Source organism: Eremomyces bilateralis (genome assembly GCF_010015585.1).
Source record: "Eremomyces bilateralis CBS 781.70 unplaced genomic scaffold P152scaffold_22, whole genome shotgun sequence".
NCBI classification, from domain to species: Eukaryota; Fungi; Ascomycota; class Dothideomycetes; order Eremomycetales; family Eremomycetaceae; genus Eremomyces; species Eremomyces bilateralis.
In genome coordinates this window covers 255024-272959 of record NW_022985088.1, presented here as the reverse complement: position 1 = coordinate 272959, position 17936 = coordinate 255024, and the positions used below count along the sequence as shown (strand labels likewise).

The window sequence follows — 17936 nt, the reverse complement described above, 5'->3', positions numbered from 1 at the left end:
ATGTATGAGATTCACTGGACAGTTGTGGACATAAAGATTCAAGACTTAAGAGGAGCACGTGAATCAATGGAGGAGGTGAAGCCATGCAGGCGGGTCGCGTCTCGCGTTCCGCTAGTCATGTGACCTTAGGTAAGCCGCAACTTACAACTTTCCGGTTTGTTTTGCTATTCAACCATATCGCTCTCATTCATTTCGTCCACGCACACCAACGTTTAGTACAACCATGCTCAAAATCACTCTTTACTAACCACCACTTCGCGGCCATCAAGGATTCTGCTAGGATGATATACAATTATACAGATTGCCATGTCATTGACAATACTACGACTGATACTACAGATGGTGCATGTTGGTGCTGCACTGCCAGTGATGAAGAGCTAGAATACAACACCTCCTGTCCACACTGTGATGTTTCACTTGGTGGATGGATTGGGTGAAATGGTCTTATCAGGAAACTTCCTGAATATGTCGGCGATATGGTCGATTGGAGCGGTGAGGAGGCCCATAACAGTCTCAAATGGTGGGTGTTCGCCAGCGCTCGGGTGGCTTCGAGAGGGGACTAGCATCTTGGTGAAGCCGAAGGTCTTGGCCATGGACTCCGATTCACCTTTAGCCTTCTGAAGAGCTTGCTCCAGAGCAGGGAGGTCGTCCGTCTCCTCCTCATTCATGTGCTGCTCTAGGTTCCCCCACAGCTCCTTCAACTTCGGGACATAGTTGGGATCATTCGGCTGCATGTTCTGGAATTCCTTGAGCATCTCCTTGACCTAGACGTCGGTTAGGATCATGAGCATGAACCAAGCTCTATTCTCGGGCGACTCACTCGATGATGTTCTATCCGGTCCTTTTCCGCCATTGCATGGCCTTTCCCTCCCATGTACTTCTCAAATGCCGGGTACACTATGAGTTCCTCTCCGACGGAGTGACGAGCGAGCTCCCAAGTGAACTGATTGCCGTAGCGTTCCTGGTGGTCATGGTCGCTCGAATTGATCACTTCCTTGTAGTAAGCCTCCAACTCACGGTGGTCCTTGGTGATAGCGTCTGAAATGGTAGACATGGCTGCAATTCTTGAACTCAGTGATATTTGAATGACACGGGAACGTGTGTAAATCAATGCTGCCCTCAAAGATGCGGAACCAATGGTCAACATACTGGTGCTTATGAGATGCAGCGGGTTACCGAGTGAGTGGTGTGATTTCTAGAATTCTTCTACTGAATCTTGATTGGGACGGTAGTACAGCTACAATTCACATTTTCATACCGAAAGTGATGGAATGGTGATGCAATCATTACGCTCACATCGTGAAAGTTCATACACACCAGAAATGCTGACATCATCTAAAACCCTATTAGATACACGAGGGATTTCTTACAGGGCATCGATCTTCAGACGAATCTAAACCTTGGGCCACGTTGGTTTGCTGAACTAACGACTTCGACGCCACTTCCGCCCATGCGGATTGAGCTTCTCACCCTCAGTACTTATTGTACCTTCGCACAGAGTAACTGATGGCGTGACAAAATCACAATCGGAGGCATCATTGGCAATCAGTTCGTCTCACCGCTGAGCGGCTTCATTGTGACAAATGCGTCCAGTATCGTATCAGTGACAGGACTTAATGGAATCTGGATCCGGCCGGCAGAACTAGATAACAAAGAGAAGGTGTCTGATTCTATCCATTTATTTAGCAGGGACGGACGCTATCCGCCGCATAACCAAAACCCCGGCAGCAAAACCGATGTCAACGGAGTCTCTCCAGAGCCGGGATTGACGTATAATCCCGACCGACTAATCCTATCAATCTTGCTTGGATAGCAAGCTGGAAGCTTTTTGTTTCTGCCTAGGGGACCTTGGACGGCCGCCACCTGTTCTTTACTTACATCTATTCGAGTTCGAAAAGGGGAAGTTATTTATTTCATGAGGATCCCCAATCTCCGGTCAACGAAGCTCTTGATACCTTTGTCGCCCAAGCGAACATATTTGCGGTAAGTCTCCTAGAGGTGCTCGTTCTCGAACTAGTTATATTAAGTTAATTGCGGGACAGTTAGTTATCTATCTTGCAAATCCCTCAACAGGGTCGTAAAGCAGCTACTATTGTGGTTGGACGCTCACGACGCTTCAACAAATTCAACATTGCCGAACCACTAAAAGATTTCATCCACTTCGCAGATAAAAGATTTAGATAGTGTTATCGGTATCAATGATACTAAGCTATACACATATCCTTCGATATGAACTACTAGCAGCTTGACTGAGTGCTTTGTTAGCCCGACTATATCCAAAATGGGGGTGGATGACGAACACATCGACGTCAATACCTGGGCCGCGCCCGGAGAGGAAGCTTCTGTCAACAAACAGAACAAAACTCAATGTTTGCCGCAATGACAATTGATATGGCCATGATGGCCTCCCGCTCCATGGCGGTACGTGTTGACTGTACCAATCATTGTGTTCTTTCATCACTTTCCCTTGATCCGGTCGCGTGCTTCACAAGAGGGATTGCACGATCTACGTCCTGATGATGCTTTTCAGACTTCGACTGAATGTAACGTTGACCGATGCAGCTCAACAACACACCTGATATGTTCACGCAGATCACCCTGTTCCCCCCAAGAGTTGGGTTCCCGGTGTCAACCGCATTGAGAAACGATCTGCAGTGCTAATCACTCGTCTTAGTCCTAACACCGGTCTACGAGAGTACGAGTGAGAATCATTGAGCACGGCACTTCTATTGCAGAACATTAGTAGACACAGTAAATCGACTATGTACTTGGTATCTGCCTCTGCTCCGCAAGACGAGCGGGAGCATTGGGGGATGACATCAGTTGCTTGGGAATCATTCCGTGGCCCCCACATCGGATCAGATCACGATGCACCATCCATGTCGATTCCAAGCGCATCATCGCCACAACTATTCTCTCGACTTGACTATTTTGTACCGGCTCCAACGCCGCTTTCTACGTTGTCTAGGAATTGGATTCACAATCACCTTCCTGAAAAAGCGGCTAAGCTCCGAAAATGCCAATGCTAAGGTCCTTCGCCCAGCAATTGAACCCGGTGGGGTTGGACTATCCTAGATGAGACAACGAGTCCCGCACAAAAGAGTCCGGGGATTGTACAGTCGAATGCCAATAGTTGCCATCTTGGGTGGTTATCCAAATGCCCGGATGGTGGTATAAATACAAAGCCGGAGTGACGTCCGTCCGACCTGAACTCGATTGACAATGTCGTTACTGCTTGAGTCCGTTTTCTTGTCCCGTCACTAGCAAGCGTTGTAACAATGAAGGGGGCACGTTCAATTGCACTGATATCGTTGCTTGCCCAAGCGAACGCATGTATACGCGAGAAAAATCTTTTGGAGAGAGGCCGAACACTCTCAAGGCGACAAGCTCCTCATGCGCCATTCCCGCCGGTGTTGTCAGAAACCGAATCGATTCTGTCCAACTCGTTCGACAGTACGTCGCTCTCTGAATGGAGCCACTATTATACTCATGGGTTGCACATTGCCGGCACCAATAAGAGCCAGGCGCAATGGACAGCAGATCGCTGGGCTGAGAACGGATTCACGGCCTCCCTGGCAGAATATATTGTGTATCTGAACTACCCAGTGTCAAACTCGCTCACACTTACTTACGGAAATGGGTCCGTGTTTCATCCCAAGTTGAAAGAAGATGTACTGGCAGAAGATTCGGTAACGGGCTCCCCAGATTCGGCCCCCGTGTTCCACGGATATTCAGCTACTGGAAATGCCTCGGCGGAATATGTCTACGTCGGTAGAGGACAACAAGTGGACTTTGACCGTCTCGTCGCCCTTGGAGTCCCGCTGGAAGGCAAAATTGCTCTTGCAAGGTATGGAGGGCCTTTCCGAGGATTGAAAGTTAAGAATGCCCAAGACTACGGAATGATCGGAGCAGTCATATTCACCGACACTGCCGATGACGGCAATGTGACTGAAGCAAACGGCTATGCCGCATATCCAGGTAACTAGCCGACTCTTATGCATAGCAACGGCACTTTTCCTTATAGGTCGACTAACGACCTGTATCAGAGGGACCCGCAAGAAATCCTACGTCTGCCCAACGAGGCTCTGTGCAATTCCTCTCTACCTATCCAGGAGACCCAACGACCCCTGGATATCCATCAAAGGAAGACAGCCCTCGTACGGATAAGTCACCGGTCACGCCTCGTATTCCATCTTTCCCACTTTCCTGGCAGGACGCAAAACCTTTGTTGAATGCCCTAGACGGCCATGGTACCAATGGGTCGGAAGTCAATCGTACCAATTGGGTTGGTGCTCTCAATTCCACCTATAGCACCGGTCCCGCCCCAGGTGCCGTCCTCTCCATGTCGAATGTCATGCGAGATGCGATCACGCCGATCTGGGATGCCATTGCATGGATCAACGGCACGAACAGCGATGAGACCATCGTAATCGGCAATCATAGAGATGCTTGGATTGTCGGAGGGGCTGCGGACCCGAATTCGGGCTCGGCAATCATGGTGGAATTGTCCAAAGCTTTTGGTAAATTGCTTCAAACCGGATGGAAACCCCGACGAAACATTGTTTTAGCATCCTGGGACGCGGAGGAGTACGGCCTCCTCGGATCGACCGAATGGGTGGAAGAATACATTCCATGGCTCTCAGCTACCACTGTGTCATATCTTAATATCGATGTCGGGTGCTCCGGACCTTCCCCGGGACTTTCAGCGACCCCAGAGCTGCATAAAGTTGCAATTGAGACGATGAAGAAGGTCATCTGGCCCAAAAATGGGGCTCTGAATTTGACAATGTATGACGTTTGGTTTGAGGAGACGGAGGGTGAGGTTGGGGTCCTAGGTTCCGGATCTGACTACACTGCTTTCCTCCACAAAGGCATCTCTTCAGTAAGTAGGACCATCCGCCAACCGAGGACGAATATTAACCATCCGATTAGCTCGATGTGGGGAGCGATCAAGGTGCCGGAGATCCAATCTATCACTATCATTCGAACTATGACACCTGGCACTGGATGACCACTTACGGTGACCCGGGATTCCCCGTCCATAAAGCGGTAGGACAGTATCTGTCACTGTTGGCATATCACCTCGCAGATGATGAGGTCGTCCCATTTGACCTTCCTAATTACACAGTGGAATTGAAGAAGTATTTCGATGCCGTCGAGAAGACCATCTCTTCAACCAGCGGGAGCGTGGACCTCACTGAACTCACCCACGCCATCGACGAATTTGAGAGGCGAGCGATTGAAATTAAAGCACTCGAACAGAAAGCTCTGGAGGGCGAGGATGCTGATTTGCTCCTCGTTGTGAATCATAAATACCGTGATTTCCAAAGAGGCTTCACAAGCCAAGGAGGGTTCCCCGAACGGGAATTCTATCAACACGTCGCATTTGCACCTGGCCTAGACACTGGTAGGTTCCAATCTGCGGCCATCGACTAACACTGCTAATGACTTTTTGAAGGATATGCTCCTGTTACTTTCCCTGGAATCACGGAGGCCGTCGAGATATATAAGGACTTCGACATGGCACAGGAATGGGTCACGAAGACAGCTCAAGGCATTATTCGGGCAGCAAATATAATCAAACCTTAGGATCATTGGCCAGGGAAGAGCAGCTAGAGAACAGTAATGTGTATCGAACGCTACGGAAAAGAAATTTTAGCGTATGAGCTTTGTCGAATGAAGCGTAATCATAATTTAACGAAGAATGCTTTTCCGTCTGATGCAACTGCACATCCACTATTTCAATCTATCTCGCTACTCTCTTTTGTCTATCCAGGATTCCACCAAGCATAGATGCATCCCATCCTCAACTTCTACGGGTCGGCCGATCTACAGGTGCTGCCAAGGATGGCGGTTCACACACATTCTAAGGATCAGTCACCAGACTAGTCGAACTTTAAGGGCGCGGATGAAGAGTCGTTCCCTGCGGCAGTAGCGAGTCTAGACTTTAGAAGACCAGGTCACTAGAGGTTCGAATTCGCCGTTCTCAACAGAGCCTCGTATTGAACCCATCTTATCCGTACTCTGGGGTTATGTACACAGGTCTAGATTCATCGATCGGGTGCGACCCACCATGTCAACAAGTACGTACTGGAGATATTCATTAACCCAAACCTACATGTACTAGTTGTGCCATGTGCATGAACTATGTATGTATTCAACTGACAAGAACTCAAGATCAGGATTTAGTGGGGGGAGAAATTGGTCTGGTAAAGCTGAAAGACACTAACTCGAGTGGCGTCTGGGAGCCAGCACTCAGCTGTGATCGGTGAGAACTGAGAACTGAGAAGTCAGCCAGATCTGATGGGGTGTTTCCGATTCTGCCTTCTGGAGTATTTATCTTGCTTGGTCAACGGCATCCACTTTCGGACTTGGGTAGTTAGTGGCTGAATTGCGTGCATGTAACGGTGGAGAGGCAAGGGACAAGCAGTTTATTGCCGAAATCCCCGCAGCATGGTGACGGGAATACTTGAAGAATGACGACGGATAATTTGCACGGGAGCTGGATGTCGAGTTGTCTACTCCGTAGTGAAGTCTGAATAATGCGACGTTGACGACTCGACGGCCGCAACAAACGCCACATATCTCAGTGCTAAGCCGCTAAGCCTAGCGGATCTATTATTCCCGGATCCGGAATACGCGCCGCCCCCTGCCTCTTAGCCCATCCTCTGACTTCCATCTCACCAAGTCACCATAAGGTACGGAATACGAACCCAACGAAGTCGCTAATTACTGCAGGTATTGTCTGGATTAGTGTCAACTGCACAGCAGTTGATTGAGTCAGGGTTGCCAGATGAAATCATGAAAACCACAAAAATCCACAAGGGAAACGCGGACAGAAAGCTTTGGTCAACAGTAGTTAGTTCATCCGTGAACTAAGGTATCCTACCGAGCACATCCACAGACAAGCCACATCACCGGAACCCCGGATCTATCTACTTCCTTGAGATTTAGTCTGGTCGATTGGAACTGTCTGTCTGTCTCGTCTATCTCCTGTCTCCTCTATTGGTTCGGCTTTCTCGATGTTTCCCAAAATGCCAAAGGATCACCTCAGCCGGAAATCCCTGAACATTGGAAACTTGATTCCTCATATTCGGCTGTATTCGGCTGTATTCCCCCCATGCTCCTGTCCGACAGACGATACAATTGACCAACCAGCTGAAATTACCGGCATGTCCGTCTCAATTCCGCCTAGAAATAATACTCCCTGTCCGGAAATAATACCCCGGTGTCTGGAGTACGAGGGGCCACTGCGTTCCATACTTCCATGCTTCCATCGAGAACTGAAGTGATGTTACTTATTTCCCGTTCTCAGAGATCCCCATCTCAGCAATCAATGCTGGACACTGGTAGCTGATATTGTTACCTATACGGCTCTCCATATTTATCCATCTCTTTCACAGGAATATTGCACTACCAGTGGTCTAAAATTTCATCCAGCGTTCTATCAAGTCGCCGTAGGGACTATAATCGGTACCCGTGATGGAGTATGGACGATTGTGCCCTGCTAGCTGTCCCGCACATAATTCGAAGTTTATGAAAGCGACTAACACACTAGTCTGGAATGCGGGAAGCGGCACGCTTAATATTTCTTAATTCTTCCCCATTTCAATCCACTATCCAGATTCCAGGCCGTCCACTAGTCATGCCAAGATACCCGAGACTCAGTGTATACTATGTACGTAACGGGGAAGAGTGGCATGGATCGCTCCGGGGAAATGCTGAAGATGGTACTATTGCCTTATGCCTATTGGCGCTTCCGCGTGGAGATTGCGGGGAATGCACTAAGTACCCTGTGCTACCTACTGGCACGGGATAACGTCTTCCCAGTTCCCAGTACTCCGTATTCACAGTAGGGATGAGGGAAATTTGTATGGATGAGGATCAGCAAGTACCTGCTGCCCTTGGATGGTGGACCATGTGGCAATCCGAGAATGCGGTGATAAAGGACAGGCATGCTTCAGTCAACCGGTATTCTTCGGGCATGGTCTCGAACGCAGAGTCGCGTATTGATAAACCCGCTCTCCCCAAGCGCGTCACCCAAGGAAACGCCAAACAGTTAGCCCTTCCATCTTTTTCAGATCGGGTATATCCATTCTCTTTACAAGCAGGTCGTCATTCGCCGCCATGAAGGAGATGCACCATTCCGTCGATCCGGCCGACCTTGACCCCAAGCCATATATCGGCCACGTCGAACATGTTGAAAAGGGCGAGGCAAGCTCCTCAAACCAGGATATCGCTCATGACAACCCTGAATACCTGAAAAGGCTAAAAAAGCTTACGTGAGTCGAAAACCACAATGCGGAAGGGAGGGTGCTAAATTATCTACCTCTAGTCTCAAGATCGATATCAGGGTCATCCCCATCTTGGGAGCTATGTATTCTATCAGTGGTATTGATCGGACAAATGTGGGAAACACCATTTGGCAACTATAGGGATCCTTGGCTAATTTCTCACAGCTTTCCAATGCCCGCGTTGCTGGAATGGATGTTGATCTAGGATTCAATCAAGGCAACAGGTACCAGCGGCTCCATGGTGACGTTCCGATTGGATCATCTTCCTAACAAATGCCTTCGCAGATACTCAATCGCCCTCCTGGTGTTTTTCTTCACGTATTTCATCTTCGAAATTCCGTCAAACATCGTCCTACGCAAGGTTCCGGCCCATCGGTACCTCGCCTTCCTCGCGTTTGGCTGGGGTGTTTGCATCATGTGTGCCGGTTTCGCCCATAATTGGATTCCTATTGTCATTATCCGCTTGCTAGTCGGTGTTTTCGAAGCGGGATTTTTGTAAGTTATCCGCGATCAATGGTGCGCATCTTCTTTGAGAGAGTGTTGTCCGCTGTAATCCAGATCTAACGGTTCAACGCAGTCCTGGATGCGTCTACCTCATCAGCTCCTGGTACGAACGATATCAAGTCCAGCAACGGTACACCCCCCTCTTCAGATATTTGCGATAGAAGGACGACTGACGGTTCTAGCATCGCCTGGTTCTATGCTGTCAACGTCGTATCAAATGGTTTCGGTAACATACTGGCCTATGGATTGATCCAGATGGAAGGAGTTGGTGGCTTACGTGGGTGGCGATGGATTTTCGTCATAGAAGGACTAATCACCGTCGCCTTGGCTGCCTTAGGATACGCCTTGATTGTTCCATTTCCGGACCAGGTATTGAAATCCCGAAAGCCATTCTTGAACGAGGACGAGGTCCAGATGATTACCGACCGCCTGAATCGCGATCGTAGCGATGCTGAATTTGATGAGATTACTTGGCCCAAGATCAAACACTGTTTGCTCAAATGGGAGATCTGGCTTTTGTAAGTATTGTGCTTCAAACCCCCAACCTAACCCCCAACCCTTCTGATTTCACTGATTTCACTGAATCTACCTGTCTAAACCTTTTTTTACTAACCCATATAAAGCGCCCTGATGTTCATGAGCGCTGCTGTAGGGATCTATGCATTTGCTTTCTTCTCTGCAATAATCATTAAGTCCTTTGGATATTCTGTCAGCGAGACTTTCCTACTAGCCGCACCTCCTGCCGTGGCTAGTGTCCCATTTGCTATTTTTTGTTCTTGGTTGGCCGACAGATGGCGCACTCGAGCCCCTTTTGCCATCCTACAGTCTATTGTTACCCTCGTCGGGATGATCCTCGTTCGATACGCTCACGGTACTGGTCCCCGCTACTTCGGAGTTTTCCTTGGAACTGCGGGTTGCAATGCCAGTTTGTCAACGGTGCTTGCATGGCAGGCGAATAACATCCGTGGCCAGAGCACTCGAGCGTAAGTCCCTACACTACTAGTTATTGTTTCTAAACTCTAACCTTAAACCCCAGGATCGCCTCAGCTATGCAGGTCATGTTTGGAGCCATTGGAGGCATTTATGCCAGCACGACATTCATGGAGAAGGAGTTGCCGCATTATACGAGCGGAATCTGGGCTGCGGTGGTAAGCTACCTTCGCCATTGCCACTGGATGCACTTTTGCTGACTTGTCTTCAGGCAACCCAGCTCGCCACGATCCTGATGTGCATCGGACTGGCTTTCTACTATATGATGAGAAACAAGCAGGCGAACAGGGGCGAACGGATTCTGGAGGGCCTCGCAGAATTTAGGTACACCATCTAGGCCCTGTCCCAAGGAATTTTCGGAGGTGGTAGCAGATGTAGGACAATAGTGATGGACAATAGTAAGAACAATAGGAAATAATATATATTTGTTTCTGAGCCTAATGCTTTGGCTGAGCTCTAATACTCAGACATGTTGGTATACCGGTTAAACCTGTAGGCTTAGATAGGATTTATTTCATTTTCGATCGAAAATACCACACAATTAGGTGGTGGTGTGGAAGCCACTGGAGTTATTGGAACGGATTTGATGAGGAAGTTGGCCCCCAGCGGTCGACAAAAAAAGCAAGAGCAAGAAATTGGTCTTGGCGCCCCAACACATACAAATTAGTATTCAACCACGGCTATGCGTACAACTACCCACACAAAATAAGTGAAATATAATCAATCGTTTTTTGAGACTATTCGCACCTAGATAATGAGTATATACCTACGAAATTCTGGCTGTTAGCCCGGGTTTGGGCCGGCCATGCCCCTACCGTATGCAATCATCTGGCCCTCTGATTCAATAACCTTCCGTAACCGATCAGGCATGGTAAGGACACGTTGGTTAATCCATTCTTGATCAAGACACTCATACCACGCCTCCTGTGCCAATTGGCGTGTTTCCTCCGGTTCCCAATGCCTGTATTTGCGAACATACCCCTTTAAGATTGAAAACAGTCCTCGATGATCGCAAGGTCTGGAGACCCCGCGCAATTAAAATAGGAATGCAGCCCTATCTCCTCTTTCCATTTCAATTCCGGGTAAGGCTTCGTTTTGGTAGTTCTTGGCGGTGCGTGTCCAGAGTCTTGGTCCTCCTCTAATACAAAATACTCGTTGTTTGCAACCCAAGGACCAACGACAGGTTTGAGGATCTTGTTTAAGTAGACATCTTGCGACATCTTACCGGTATTATTCGTCGGAACATCGTAGAAAACAAGAGGGCCTTGGAAATCGTACCCAACAGCCGCCCAGGCGTGGATTTTTCGCTTGTCCGCTTCATCCGGATCTGAAACCCGTTGGATGCAATTCAAACAGTACCGCTGTCCTCGTTTCCGTATAATAAGATTCTTCCCTCGGGGCCCAAGTCCGATATGGACCTCATCGCTGAATCTAACATGTTTCCAATGGTCTGCAGTAGGATACCTCTCTAACATCATTTTCGCGTACGCAACACGTTTAGATGCCAATTTCCTTGAAACCCAAGCTTTTCTGCAGGCGATACTCTTATGGTAATCCATAGACGCCATAGATCTTTGAATCGTACGTGGTGCGCAATCGGTATCAGACTCGTACGCCAATGCGTCCCACGTGATATTCCTCTCTTCGCAACCCATTGATTCAACCAAGCGATCAAGGACTGCGAGCTGGGTAGGTGAGATAAGAGGCTTCCGCCCTCGCATTTCCTGATCAGATATACGCCGATCGCCCCTTTTAGACTTTAAGATGCGGTATGCAGACGATTTAGGGACTCCATTTCGCTGAAAAATCGCTCGATTAGAGCGCGTGGTCTCTAACCCATATTGCTGACGACGAGCGGCCTATCTCACCGCGAAGGCACGCCTTTTCGAGAGCGGTATAATGACGATGAGTAGCATTTCCCCTTAATTGCTCGTTTCGACGAGCTTTAGACCGTGTACAAACCATTATGATGGCGGTAATGATTGAATTTCCTACGTTACACACAATTTTGGTCGTGGGCGGGGAAACTTCGGCACATTCTTGGTCTTGCTTTTTCTGACGACCGCTTAGGGTTGGGTAATAATCAACAAAGACGCGTGGATGGTCTGTGCGCAAAATTTTCCCTATATTCAGTATATTGAATATTCAATAGTGAGTACAGTCGGGACTTCGTTCGTTTCCATCATCTCAACTCTCAAGTGAATGCCTGATCTATGCTCCATCAGCTTGGTATATGGTTCAGATATCCATGCTAGATATGATCTGAACCATCAAGTCTAAATCTAATGCCTCAGGATAGCCCAAAGCTTTGTTAAATTCCGCCATGAGTCCCGTAAGACCGCCTCAACCTCCCTCAGGGACACACCATCTACGATGTAGGGTTCTAACTCGGAATATAGCAAGTCGTCCAAACCATGAGCGGGACGCTCACCAATGCAGAAGTTCTGCAGCATGTTCGCGAACTGCAAGAGCGGTATAAGCGTGAGGGCCGTCAAAAACGGATTCCCAAAAACCTCGGGACCACTTTGGCAAAGGTCCAATCTTACCTTGAAGCGCAAGGAGCACCGCTCGAGCCGATCCCTAGCAATGTCCGCGTCCGCGACCCTCGAACTGCCCAGATTCTGGTCACTCGCCTCCGCCCATACAAGATTCCGAAAGGAGAAGTGCTTCAGATCCTTAATCTACGAGTCGATAGCCAGCAAGCACTCGAGTCGATCTTGGAAGGAGGGAGGAACAAATTGTCAGACCAACAGCTTGAGGAGATCACCTCCATCATTAGACAAGTACTATATGACGAGGATCTGTCCCTAGACGAGGTCGAAGTCATCCAGGTAGAGAAGATACCGTCGGCCCATATTAAGATCTCCACAAAGAACAAACCCACTCCGACAACGCTTCCAGGCAGCCAGGCCTTGGACGCCATGATGGTATCCGAGAATGATGGCGAGACGATTTTGAAGGCATTGAGTCGGGATGAACAAATCGACATTCCCGAACCCTTGCGGGAGGAACTCCTTAGTGGCTGGGGAGAAGCAAAGGCGCGCAGGACAGGGGAGAGGACGGGGGACTGGATGAAGCGGATGGACGACTTTCTGTTGAAATCCAAAAAGGGTTGAACCGCACATGATTGATTCCTTGGATAGCAGGATCCCCTGCCTACAGCAATCATGGAGTTCTCAGTGATGGTGACGATAGGTTCATCATTCTCACGCGCACTATCGAGACAATCATATCATTATATGACAGGTAAGCATGTCAGACCCCAGCGCAACTATCCAGAAATCCATTCCAAACTCCTAGTCCGATAATACTAACAAAATATTTCCCGCAGACCCCTCAACCAAAAACGAGTGCTCGCACTTCAATACTTTCCCGACCTGGCGCCCCATCCGGAGTCCTCGAGTCGATGAAAGCGGTATGAGGTGCCCGGCCGTAACCTCCGACTGTTCCATCGCTGTCGGAGCACTTGAGCAACAAACGTTCATTGCCAAGCATGCCCGACAGATAGTACCACTTCTGCCCTTTGTGATATTTCACCCCTGCCGTTTCTCCCGTACGTGTTGGATATCGATGCTCCACTCCGACGAGATCCTCATCTCTAACCGTCGATGAGTCCGCAATGGCGAGGGGGAAGGAGTATACTGGAGGATTAAGTGGACGCCACACGTTCACGATGCGATACCGGCCACGAACTAGCTCGGCTGCCTCGTCCGGCAAATGATGCTCAACTCTTTGCTTGGCGCTAGCAGGAGTTTGATCGATGTGGACTTGTGTGACAGGACTCCGATTGGAATTGGGCCTTGCGTGGCGGATGGTATGATCGAAGATGAAAATGCGGTGCGCGCCAGGCAGGCTGTCGAGGAGGAGCTTCTCTACTTCAGGGTAATACACCTTTTCAACCTCGTCATCGGAATCAAACGTTGTGTATGTTGTCGCTGAGGGGACGTTCGCCAAGACCTCGAACGCATTCTTGTCAAGGGTGAAGTCGGTCTCGCGCCCACGAAGGTCTTCAATTGTAACCTCGTGATCTTCTTTGCTGTAGTTGCGCTGTGGCACGCCTTCTGGCGGCTGCTCAACGTAGCCGTACGGACGGGAGCCATCCGCCGGAGGGGTATAGTAGGAGAGCTTTGCCTCAACCGGTCCACGCGGGACAGTAAGATTGGAAGGAGCAGAGACAGGTTCGGGTACGGTGGCAGCGAAAGCCGGCTGATGGGCCGCAGTTGGCTGAAGAGGCGCTGCTGTGGCCATTGTTGGTAATAGACGTCTCAAACGCGATTGACGGATGGACAAGGCGGTAAAGGCGAATATATGCTGAGAGCACTCTGTAACAACACTATTGCAATGACACTGCTCCGTAGTATGTGGGCGTAATCAGATTCGATCCGGTGGGGTAGCTGCTCAGTACGGTACAGTAATTAATGGAAATAACGGAAGTACAAGATCAAGCGGAATGTTGAAAGGGATTTATACTCGATTAATCCCACTGTCAAGTGTCAACCCTCTCAACTTCTAGTGGCACTATTACAAATGTTCATTAGTGACTACTCCACTCCACAGGGCGTGAGATTTAGAGAATGATGCCATCGGCCGAGCTTCCCCGCCATTCGGATTTCGGGGATGCCTCGCCCCAGACCAGATGGTTAGTAATTCACTTCGGTCGTATCGGACGCTACATGTATTTCGGCCATGGGCAGCCATCTAAAGGTTGCTCAGATGCTATGATTCTTGCAGGTGTTTCTAAGCATCCCCCGAATTAGGTATTCTGTCTCAACCATAACCAAGGGTGCGATGGCGTCAACGGACCAGACTGAGCTTTATTCGTCATAACACGATTATTGGTGGGGAGTCGATGGTATTACAAACACATTGGGAGGATGTTCTATTAAAGACGCCCTATACGTAGTTAACTAACTTATAACTAAGTTACTTCAGATAACTAGTAGTATTAGACGCCCTTTACGACGGTGTTGAGCAGAAGATACCCGAACTTGAAATATGATAGGCTAGCTAGCTGCTGACAAACTCTACGGATCCTTTGACGTCGTCATGTTCTGGATGGCTGCCAAATATCAATCTAACTTGCTTATATCCATTGGTCATGCGGGTGGTAGTAGCACTATTGACATCGATGACTGGGAGACTGGGCTGTAATTCAATCGATACGAAAGCCCAACAGGAAATGATTGTGGTCAATGGACGGGCGATTGATAATAACTAGTGTTGACAGGTTCGATGAGGTCTCTGATGTCCCAGAGATAGTGCGGCCAAATCGAGGTGATTGAAGACATCGCTTGCCACTGCTCGAGAAAATGACACCATGGTGTTCTACATCACTCGCGAAGAATGAAAGACTCTAAGAACAAACGGAACCAAAGGCGTAGATTCGATGAAAGAGAGACTAGGGCAGCTTATTGTACTGGTAGAGTGGACATTGAAAGCGGAAGGTGAAGTTGGTCTCGTCAAAGCCTAGGGATCAGAAAGATTCGCCACAGAAGACTCCCCTTGTGCGGTTGATAGACAATAATAAGTCATAATAACATGAATAAGCTTGCCGTCTCTCCTTCGGGTATTGCCAGTCCACTGATAGCTAACCTGTCTTGGGCCTTTCGCTCTGAGCGAGTGCCGACAAAATAACCTTTTAAGTTTATATTAAGGATTTAACCCAGCGAGCTCAAATCCACTCGGATCTGCTTCGCCCAATACGCCTTATAGGAGTACGGGAAGCGATCAAAGAGCCAGATTTATAGGTGCATTGGTGACAGGACCTCCGAGTTGCTTGATTGCACCATCACTCGTAGTAGTGTATCGTCAATCGTGTATTCTGAATGCACCGATCCTGATGTGGCATTTCGTCCTCGGATCCATATCGCTCAGAGAATAACAATCCCAATATCGCAATGGTACAGATGAACCGTCCACGAAGCCCTCTTCGGATTCTATAATCATCATCGTATCTCGTCAGGCCAGGTATCCTTTAACAACGCCAGTCATGAAGCGAATGAACCCAACGGAAAAGTTCAGTAAATTTCAGCAAAGCTCTTCCAATTCTCCTCCTTCGCTTTCTCGATATCCTCCTCAGTCCACCCTTCGTACTCTTGAAGCGTGTCGCCGCCGGCGGTTTTGCCGGATCCGTCGTTTATTTCTTTCGAAAGATTAGCGGCTGGAATATCGCCTTCGTCTTCCGCATCACCCAGAGCGTCGGCTCGTGCAGCGCCGTTCATGCCGCTTTCCTCCTCCAGTTCTTGCCGGGTCATGGACCGCTTATTCCGCGACAAAAACTGAGACTGGATTGGGAGCGACTTCGATTGAGATTTCGTTGCGGGTGTGGCATGCGAATCAAAGCCGTCAAGGTCGGATGCAGAATTGGAATCGGCAGAAAGTATATCGGCCGGGGTGCTCACCCCAGAATGAGAGCCTCCGAAGTCACGCCCCATCAAATGAAAGTGGTTCGGCCGTTGTGATCGAGCGGGATTCGATGAGTCTGGAGCGAGTAGGTTGGAGCTGAGGCTCTTCATTTTCCCAGGCCGGTGATCATCGTGCTGGTGATGACGGCTCGCACGAGAACGGCTCGCTTCACTGTCAGCCACTTCCGCTTCAGACGAGAAAGCAGCGGTCGATGGTGTCTCTATTGGTGATTCGGGCCCTTGATCGTTGTATATGGGCTCCAACCTTGATCCTCTATCGCCATGGCCTCTGCTTCGAGTGCCATCCTTAGTAGCGATGGCACTATCAATTCCAAACGCCTTTCCTTTCCGGGGAACGGCACCGTGCTTTTTTGCATCCTGGGAAGCGATCGGGTGATCATCCGATTCTCGTTGCAGTTCTCGGACCGTGCTTATGTCATGCTTTACTGGCTGTTGTAGGTAGTCGATTGTATTCTGCCTCCGTGGTCGATTGGGATAGTTGAGGTGGGCATGGTTACATCCGTTGGCACACCCGCCCCATCTTCGTGTCGGGACATCGGCGGAGTCCAAGAGTTCTCCCTGGTCTTTCGGTGTGGCGTTCGTGCCTTTGTCGTTCCCACCAGCTTCGGCATTCAAGGCAGCAGCGCGACGCTTGAGTTCCGACCAGGTTCGCATCGAGTTCTGCAAGATGAACTTGCCGTTGTTCTCCGACTGCTTCATGGCGATGAACTCGCAGTGGTTGACGTTCCGAAGATCCTCGAAGTATTCCACCGACCAGTGGTACCTGGCCCGAATCAGTCGCCATAGCATACGACACGAGTGCAGAAGCTTACCATTTCATGAGGAAGACTCTTGTCATCAAGCCATGCGTGACCAGCACACAGACGCTTGGGAAGTCTTCGTCGCCGAACTGCCTCCATAAGCTTTCGTTAAACCCGCTTATCCGATCGTAGGCGTCGGCGGCCGACTCTCCGTTGGGTATTCGGTAGAAGAAGTGACCATAATCTGCCCGCTCTTGCCACATACGCTCCATTTCGGCCGAACATGGCTGGAAATTGCCAAAGTCCTGCTCACGAAGCCGTGGTTCCTCATACACTTTGATGTTTTCTCGCTGGAAGGGCGATGGGCCGCAGGGGTCGGACTGATCGGATGTGGTCAAGGTCGAGAGAATGCCCTGAGCGGTTTCCCGTGTCCTGCGATATGGCGAAGTGAAGAATTGGATGGTGTCGTCTGGTTTCAGCAGAGAGCGTAGCCTCCGCCCTGCTTCCTCAGCCTTGATCCGGAAGTCAGCGATGGTACCACCTTCCACTGCTGGATTGCATACCTGTTTCCAGCCTTCTGCCGTGAGTTTCACGCGGTGGTCTGGGATATACTGGTGGATTTGGCGGTTTTTGTTCCCTTCCGACTGAGCATGACGAATCAATATGATCATCTAATGCTGCAAGTTAATACGTGACGGAAAACGGGACACGAAGGAGAGGCGAGCTTGACAGGTGAGAGAGAATGGCAGACATACCCGTGGTTTCCCCATAATCGCGATTTGCAAGTAACCAAATAAACAGCAGACTCCTGGGCTGACATGTAATCCACGATTGTAGGAGGTCCGAGGAGTTTTCGAGACTTTGGGAGGTTCAGGGGAAAGGTAATTGGATGAATGGACAAAGACACCTGTACGTATCACCGTACCTACTTAGGTACTAATACAGAATATTCCAATATATGAATACGGTACCTTATGGTATAT

General features: G+C 49.3%; 7 protein-coding genes across 7 annotated transcripts; 3 read left to right on the top strand and 4 right to left on the bottom strand.

The window, feature by feature from the left end:
* Window positions 1-194: 194 nt before the first annotated feature.
* Window positions 195-1180, bottom strand: P152DRAFT_461187 (uncharacterized protein). Its single transcript, XM_033680069.1, has 2 exons — window positions 821-1180; window positions 195-764 (listed from the first exon to the last, which is right to left on the bottom strand). Exons 1-2 carry the CDS (start codon window positions 1145-1147, stop codon window positions 414-416), a joined length of 678 nt encoding a protein of 225 aa, XP_033531432.1. The 5' UTR covers window positions 1148-1180; the 3' UTR covers window positions 195-413.
* Window positions 1181-2801: 1621 nt separating this feature from the next.
* On the top strand, window positions 2802-5682 carry P152DRAFT_484407 (N-acetylated-alpha-linked acidic dipeptidase-like protein 2). The gene is made up of 4 exons (XM_033682005.1): window positions 2802-3978; window positions 4047-4882; window positions 4933-5407; window positions 5459-5682. The coding sequence occupies exons 1-4, from the start codon at window positions 3279-3281 to the stop codon at window positions 5587-5589; spliced, it is 2142 nt and encodes a 713-aa protein (XP_033531431.1). The 5' UTR covers window positions 2802-3278; the 3' UTR covers window positions 5590-5682.
* A 2186-nt stretch (window positions 5683-7868) lies between these two features.
* Window positions 7869-10199, top strand: P152DRAFT_422284 (MFS general substrate transporter). The gene is made up of 9 exons (XM_033677188.1): window positions 7869-8282; window positions 8336-8408; window positions 8460-8518; window positions 8580-8789; window positions 8872-8928; window positions 8981-9316; window positions 9422-9781; window positions 9835-9946; window positions 10000-10199. The coding sequence occupies exons 1-9, from the start codon at window positions 8128-8130 to the stop codon at window positions 10123-10125; spliced, it is 1488 nt and encodes a 495-aa protein (XP_033531430.1). The 5' UTR covers window positions 7869-8127; the 3' UTR covers window positions 10126-10199.
* A 321-nt stretch (window positions 10200-10520) lies between these two features.
* P152DRAFT_461184 (uncharacterized protein) lies at window positions 10521-11781 on the bottom strand. Its single transcript, XM_033680068.1, has one exon. The coding sequence runs from the start codon at window positions 11441-11443 to the stop codon at window positions 10772-10774; it is 672 nt and encodes a 223-aa protein (XP_033531429.1). The 5' UTR covers window positions 11444-11781; the 3' UTR covers window positions 10521-10771.
* A 330-nt stretch (window positions 11782-12111) lies between these two features.
* P152DRAFT_476205 (uncharacterized protein) lies at window positions 12112-12904 on the top strand (the record flags this gene model as incomplete). Its single annotated transcript, XM_033681487.1, has 2 exons — window positions 12112-12120; window positions 12188-12904. The coding sequence occupies 2 exons, from the start codon at window positions 12112-12114 to the stop codon at window positions 12902-12904; spliced, it is 726 nt and encodes a 241-aa protein (XP_033531428.1).
* P152DRAFT_461182 (putative methyltransferase) lies at window positions 12831-14307 on the bottom strand. Its single transcript, XM_033680067.1, has 2 exons — window positions 13120-14307; window positions 12831-13034 (listed from the first exon to the last, which is right to left on the bottom strand). Exon 1 carries the CDS (start codon window positions 14034-14036, stop codon window positions 13125-13127), a length of 912 nt encoding a protein of 303 aa, XP_033531427.1. The 5' UTR covers window positions 14037-14307; the 3' UTR covers window positions 12831-13034; window positions 13120-13124.
* A 1498-nt stretch (window positions 14308-15805) lies between these two features.
* P152DRAFT_468225 (phosphoglycerate mutase-like protein) lies at window positions 15806-17723 on the bottom strand (the record flags this gene model as incomplete). The annotated part of the gene is made up of 4 exons (XM_033680813.1): window positions 15806-16976; window positions 17026-17465; window positions 17517-17624; window positions 17709-17723. The coding sequence occupies 4 exons, from the start codon at window positions 17721-17723 to the stop codon at window positions 15806-15808; spliced, it is 1734 nt and encodes a 577-aa protein (XP_033531426.1).
* Window positions 17724-17936: the final 213 nt, after the last annotated feature.

Coding starts and splice junctions, on each gene's coding strand:
- P152DRAFT_484407 (XM_033682005.1), top strand. CDS start 3,279: ATGAAGGGGGCACGTTCAATTGCACTGATATCGTTGCTTGCCCAAGCG. Junction 4,883..4,932: donor TCCACAAAGGCATCTCTTCA/GTAAGTAGGACC, acceptor CCATCCGATTAG/CTCGATGTGGGGAGCGATCA. Junction 5,408..5,458: donor TGCACCTGGCCTAGACACTG/GTAGGTTCCAAT, acceptor GACTTTTTGAAG/GATATGCTCCTGTTACTTTC.
- P152DRAFT_461184 (XM_033680068.1), bottom strand. CDS start 11,443: ATGGGTTGCGAAGAGAGGAATATCACGTGGGACGCATTGGCGTACGAG.
- P152DRAFT_422284 (XM_033677188.1), top strand. CDS start 8,128: ATGAAGGAGATGCACCATTCCGTCGATCCGGCCGACCTTGACCCCAAG. Junction 8,283..8,335: donor AAAAGGCTAAAAAAGCTTAC/GTGAGTCGAAAA, acceptor ATCTACCTCTAG/TCTCAAGATCGATATCAGGG. Junction 9,782..9,834: donor CGTGGCCAGAGCACTCGAGC/GTAAGTCCCTAC, acceptor CTTAAACCCCAG/GATCGCCTCAGCTATGCAGG.
- P152DRAFT_461187 (XM_033680069.1), bottom strand. CDS start 1,147: ATGTTGACCATTGGTTCCGCATCTTTGAGGGCAGCATTGATTTACACA. Junction 765..820: donor ACCGGATAGAACATCATCGA/GTGAGTCGCCCG, acceptor ACCGACGTCTAG/GTCAAGGAGATGCTCAAGGA.
- P152DRAFT_461182 (XM_033680067.1), bottom strand. CDS start 14,036: ATGGCCACAGCAGCGCCTCTTCAGCCAACTGCGGCCCATCAGCCGGCT.